This window comes from Hordeum vulgare, chromosome 1H (assembly GCF_904849725.1).
Source record: "Hordeum vulgare subsp. vulgare chromosome 1H, MorexV3_pseudomolecules_assembly, whole genome shotgun sequence".
NCBI classification, from domain to species: domain Eukaryota; kingdom Viridiplantae; phylum Streptophyta; class Magnoliopsida; order Poales; family Poaceae; genus Hordeum; species Hordeum vulgare.
In genome coordinates, this window is record NC_058518.1 from 491,118,445 (window position 1) to 491,124,444 (window position 6,000).

Here is a 6,000-nt window from a genome sequence, read left to right on the forward strand (position 1 = left end):
GATCCGAGGGATACCTGCTGGAAGGAATTCGACCCCTGTTGGATCTTCTGAGTGGAGCGGCTGGTGGACTTTCTCGTGCTGGTGCTCCGTGCTGATCCGGATCATCAACTTCAGCATCATACTCTTGCTGCTGTTGGGGAACATCTTCTTCACCTGCACCACCATGTACGTCATTGTGTACATTTTCTGCATCTGCTTCAATTTGAACAAGAGCTGGAGCTGCAGGAACTGGGTCAGAATCAATCATGTCTTGTTGCTGCTGAGAAGGAACCCACCCTTTTGTCTTCACAATATACTTAATTGTTTGGTCTTCTACAAACACATGCTACCGTCATCCAAACCGGCTGAAGATAGCCCGTGCTACCGTCTCCCAGCGGTTGCATCCAATATCCATAAGCTCTCTGGAGTCCACATGTCTGAGTAACGATCACGTACGAATCCAAGCTGTAGCTCTGTGAATAACCTGACCTTAGCTATGTTCATTCATGTCGAAAATGATCCGAGAGTTGTCTTGTTCATGCCAAAGTCTCATCTGACTTTTTCCGTCTTAAGAAACAACAAAGTAGTAGCACCAATACTATCACCAGAATCACAGCCACAGGAACTGCAATGTAAATGGCCAACGTGCTGCCCCTCGTACTTTTAGCAGGATGGCATGAATTGCCGTTGGTACACAAGTTTGGATTGTTGCCATATCATAACTCCTATTTTATTAGGCAAATTCATGATCAAAGGTAAAGCTTAACATCAAGGGAACCTTACATATTTTGAAGGAGGGGGTATCACCCAAAGTGAGTTTCGTGACCAATATGGGCAATATGTATGGATGTTTCAACAGTCAAGTAACGCGCTTTGAGTATGACGTGCAAGTTTGAGTTGCCATACACAGATTTACTTCATGCAAAGATCACGCACCCTTGTTGCCGCCTAGAATCACTCGCCACTATTCGAGCCATCTTCCCAGGCACATTAGCCATCAGGACGTTGGCAAAGCACCGCTTCTAAATCTTAGTGAAAATCTCACTTTGTGCTGCAAATAAAAGTGAAGAGAAAATAACAGAACTGATCTGCAATGCAAGACACCAACATTAATTAAGACAGAAGCTGCAAGATATTGATTACTATTTGTACACAATGATAGTAATTTACATGCTAACTGAAAGCTGTGGATGACACACTGAGACCAAACACAAAACAAAGACCCATTCGTTCCCTCTAAGACCATAGAGATGAACACATCTCGCGACTAGTACATTATTATCCAAGGGGAGATTTCAAACTTTTTGTTTTTTTTTGTCTTTTGCTTCTCAAGCACCAAACCTGAAAACAGCGAGAAACACTGTGGTGATCTTCTCCAGGTCCAGCTCCTACTGGTCCATCCTCATGATGCAGCGCAGGCCCTCCCCCTTGAGCATGAGGTCGAACGCCGTGTTGATCTGCGAGAAGGGCACGCTATGTGTGATGAACTTCTCCAGGTCGAGCTCCTTCCTCATGTACATCTCGACCACTTCCGGCAGGTCGGTGCGCGGCTTGTAGTTACCGAAGAAGGTGCCTTTCAGGGTCTTCTCGTTGAGGAAGTTCATTGGGTGGGTCTTGAACACCGCCTCCTTGTGCGGCACACCCACCAGCACAGCCACGCCCCACCCCTGCATCCACCAGATTGCAACATTCAGTTTTAATCTCTAAACTAGAGTGATCATTGGAGTGCAGATTATATATAGGTAAACTGCAAGCTACGTACATCATGGACGCATTCGAAGGCGGCGATCATGGCGTCGATGTGGCCAGTGCACTCGACTGCCCGGTCGACTCCGCCATTGGTCATCTCGACGAGCACCTGAAGAGCATCATTGAACAGTGAGTTTTATCGTGTCTGAAGATTTACTGAGGGACATGAACAGACCTCTTGCACGGGCTTAGTGTGGTCCTTCGGGTTCACAAAGTCTGTGCATCCAAATTTCTTAGCTGAAAAATAATGTAGTACATGTTGTTAGGTTCAGTGTTCTATCAATCCGAAAAACATTTGCACATCCTTGTTTTCATATTACTGTACCTTGTTCGTATTTTGCAGGGTTCAAATCCACACCAATGATCCTTGATGCCCCAGCCATCCTGGCCCCTTCCATGGCCTGCCCATGTCAGAAGCATACAGTCATTATGCATGGTTACAGCACATAATTCTCTTAAGCCTGCAAAAATATGGCGTGGAAGAAAAACTCACAGCCAGTCCTACAGCTCCAAGACCGAAAATGGCCACCGTGGAACCCTTTTTTGGTTTTGCGACATTGAGCGTAGCACCAAGTCCTGAAGAAAAATGGCAACTCAGCAACCAATATATCGAGGCATCGTAAACCATTGTGCTTGTTTTGGAAACAATGGCATGAGGAGCTATTATGTCTTACCAGTTGAGATACCACAGCTGAGGACACAAACTTTGTCGAGGGGAGCCTCGGGGTTGATCTTTGCGAGGCAACCGACATGGATGACGGTGTACTCACTGAAGGTGGAGGTCCCGACGAAGTGGAAGATCGGTTTTCCGTTGATGGTGAAGCGAGACTGCCCATCGCCGATCATCACGCCACGATCCACATTGATCCTAAGGAGATCACAAAGGTTGCTCTCCTCTGACTTGCAGTGGGCACAGTCCTTGCACTCGCCGGTGAACACCGGGAGGACATGGTCACCCGGCACAAGCTCAGTCACGCCCTCTCCGACGCTCTCGACAATGCTGCAATAAAGAAGCTATTTGGTGAAACGAGGTGCCAAAAAAGATAAACTATGCAGAGCAAACATGATGAGTAGATTAGCCAGTCCAAAACTGTATGATTGTACAGAGCAGTTTATGATGAGAGCTTGTGTCATGGATGACGTTTTCCCATGATTCTTCATAGTATGTTTTATCCCATTGGCAATAAAAATATAGACACTTGCTTTATGTAGGTATGGATCTAGTACCACTGACAGAGATCAGTACTCAGGATGACTACAATTAGAAGCCAGGGAGAATAAACTATGATTTAGGATTCCAGATTCCTCCTCCAAGCAACAAAACTGAAACAGAATAAGATAGAGACATAGACAGAGACAGAGAGGATGCATACATACCCTCCAGCTTCATGGCCTAAGATCCTAGGGAAAACCGGAGTTTGCCCCTGCACAAATCCAGCAGAACAACATCACAGATTTAATTTAGCCACAGATGCATCACAATTCACCCAATTGGAAAACACAAAAACGGCGAGATACCTTGGCTTCCCAGAAGTAGACGTCGGTGTGGCAGAGGGCAGTGTAGAGGATCTTGACGCGCACCTCCATGGCCTGCGGCGGCGCCACCTCCACCTCCTCGATCGACAGCGGCTTCCCGGCCTCCCACGCCACCGCCGCTGCACTCAGCCGTACAATTCAGATCTCCATCCTCGAAGCATCAACCAAAATCAGATGGAACTAACTGCATGCATGCTACTGTATTTCAGGGGCAAACCTTTGCACTTGATCACCTTCCCAGCGGTCGCCATCCCTGTCGCTGGAAGAGAAAGACGGATCTCTGTCGCTGTTTCTGCTTCTGCAGTTCGTTGCTACGTAGATTTTGGTGACGAACGAAGGTGAGGGGATCCGGGTATATGTACTCCTGGCGCTGGAGGAATCGGCGAGTAACTAAGGCTATCTTGGAGTGCAAGTGGGGCAAGAAGAAGGGTTGTTTTTTCTTGGAGAAGGCGGCCGAAACAGGGGAGTCCGCGGCTGTGCGCGCGTCTCCGCTGGTTTCAAAATTGGGCCGGCCGTGTGGTATGTGGAAAACGTAGCGACGTTATCAGGGGGCGCTACGGGTCAACGGTAGGCCAGGAGGAGTAAAAAACCAGCGATGAGGCTGGAGAGGGCCGACTTGGCGACCAAAACCGGGGCGACCGAGAAAACCAACTGCGAAAACAACAGCGTCCCTCGATCGTTTGCTGGCCGTCGGTTTCTTTTTAAACCGAAGCAAAAGCTTTATCTCATCTCATTAATAAAGAAAAAGTTTTTTGTCCTGTTAATTACGAAATACCAAACAACCCATGAAGGGCACCACCAACCAACCTGGCTATCACCACTGAAGGCCTACACATGTCGTGATAACTCCGGGGTAGGCTCAAGCCTACTCCGTAGAGTTTCGACATAACTTGGAAGAAAGCATCCTCAAAGTGTTGGCACCCCCTGACCGGCTACGCAGCCCGTACCGGCTAGGGGCACTGCCGTCGCCTCCTGTTGGCCGGCTACGCAAGCCGTGTCGGCTAGGGACACGACCGTTTACTCTCTGGCTGGATGGTTAGCCGTCAGCCGACTGGAGAGCACCTGTCAACTCGACCCCTTGAACATGACAAGAGCCTTCGCTTGAAGGCGAAGGTATGTCAGCCCAAGTACGATGAAGAGGGATACGTGTGGCTACAGTGGTGGCGGCCGTACCGCTGACCGTTGTCGGCTACGACCTGTCAATCGTGTACAGTGTCCACACGCCACCACCCAATGACAGGCCCGCTGGCTAGTCAGAGAGGCTGCCAGCCGGGCCCCCATTTAGTACTTATTATCCATATTGTAGGCCGGGGGGTTCGATTATAAAACCCCATGGCCCTCCTCCATGCAGAGGGTCGGCCATTCCCATACTCACACACACCCATACAGGAGAGGCAGAACGCGAGCCGGCTGCTCCTTCTTCCTCCCCCGTCGAACAACTACAGGAGCATACTGTAAACACTATTGGTTCATCAACCATTCTGACAGGACTAGGGGTATTACCTCCCACGGAGGGTCCTGAACCTTGGTACACCGTGCGTCTCGCATTGCTAGTTACCAATCCCGTTACCGGAGCCCGCCGGTGTCACTTCGGTCTTCACCTCTCCCGATTAGCCTACCCATGGCTACCGTCGTGAGAAAACGACGACAGTTGGCGCCCACCATGGGGCCGTACGCGACACCGGTCGGAGATACACTCCGGTCGGGACCCCTCGCCAATACCACCGGACACCTCGCGTTCGGATTGATCGGCACGCCCGTGGAGCTTGCCCCCGCGGATGCTTCCGCGGTGCTGATCGCCGGCTCCACCCGCTCAGCAGGATCCATCGCCGAGCCTATCGGCAAGCCACGCTGCGATGACGCCGTTCCTGACATCGATCACCTCTGCGTCCTCTTCTATGGCATGCGCCTCGACGAGGAGCCTCGCCGCCTTGGCCAGGACATCGACATCGACTCTCTCTGTGCACTCTTCGGCGAGCTCAGTCTCGAGGATCCGCCTGCTCCCGACGAGTACCCTAGCGACGTAGTCGACTGCAGTGACCCACCAGTGTTCGCGAGGTCTTCGGCCCCGTGCGACATCGCCGACTCCCCCATCATCATGGAGGTGATGGTCACTGGATCCAGCACCAGCTCGAGCCATGCCAAGGCTGCGGCAGACGTGGTCGTGGCCCGTCCTGGTCCTTCGGATCCACTTTATGCCACCCTCGCGGGGTTGAACACCCCCATCGCGCCAACCGCCAATCCGTCGTCAGCTAGGGTTAAACTGGAGGAGGCCCGCAAGCAGCTGCTTGCGGAGAGCACTACCCTCGCCGCTGCCAAGCGCCGGATTGAGGCCGCACAGCGCGAGTATATCTCTGCTTATGGCTTCACTCCCGCTGCTGATGGACCCAGTCGGCGTGGCGACGTTCGTGGTCGCAGCGGGTTGTTGCCGACATCCTTGGCGGCAAGCTGCCCATCTACGACACTCCCGCAGCCAACATGCGGGCCGCCAAGGTGGCCCTTGATGAGATGACCGCCCTGGAGGGCGAGGAGCGCGCGAGGCAGGAGAAACACATTCGGGACCTCCTCGGTGCGGCCAACGAGCAACAAGGTCGTCTTGACCCGAACCACGACTTCTCAGTGTCGCCCGGTTTCGACTACGAGGGTTACCACATACACATCAGCCACCAGCAGGGTCAACACTCTTCCTCTTCTCACGGCTCCGACTGGAAGGCTGAGGGGAGTGTGGCCGACGCT

The 6,000-nt window shown here is 51.8% G+C and overlaps 1 protein-coding gene across 1 annotated transcript; it reads right to left on the minus strand.

The window, feature by feature from the left end:
- Positions 1 to 1,092: 1,092 nt before the first annotated feature.
- LOC123418054 (alcohol dehydrogenase 3) lies at positions 1,093 to 3,699 on the minus strand. The gene is made up of 9 exons (XM_045106942.1): positions 3,482 to 3,699; positions 3,247 to 3,383; positions 3,106 to 3,152; positions 2,403 to 2,728; positions 2,222 to 2,304; positions 2,054 to 2,129; positions 1,904 to 1,965; positions 1,742 to 1,837; positions 1,093 to 1,646 (listed from the first exon to the last, which is right to left on the minus strand). Exons 1-9 carry the CDS (start codon positions 3,513 to 3,515, stop codon positions 1,368 to 1,370), a joined length of 1,140 nt encoding a protein of 379 aa, XP_044962877.1. The 5' UTR covers positions 3,516 to 3,699; the 3' UTR covers positions 1,093 to 1,367.
- Positions 3,700 to 6,000: the final 2,301 nt, after the last annotated feature.

Coding starts and splice junctions, on each gene's coding strand:
- LOC123418054 (XM_045106942.1), bottom strand. CDS start 3,515: ATGGCGACCGCTGGGAAGGTGATCAAGTGCAAAG. Junction 3,153..3,246: donor TCTACTTCTGGGAAGCCAAG/GTATCTCGCCGT, acceptor GGATTTGTGCAG/GGGCAAACTCCGGTTTTCCC. Junction 1,838..1,903: donor ACACTAAGCCCGTGCAAGAG/GTCTGTTCATGT, acceptor GATGCTCTTCAG/GTGCTCGTCGAGATGACCAA.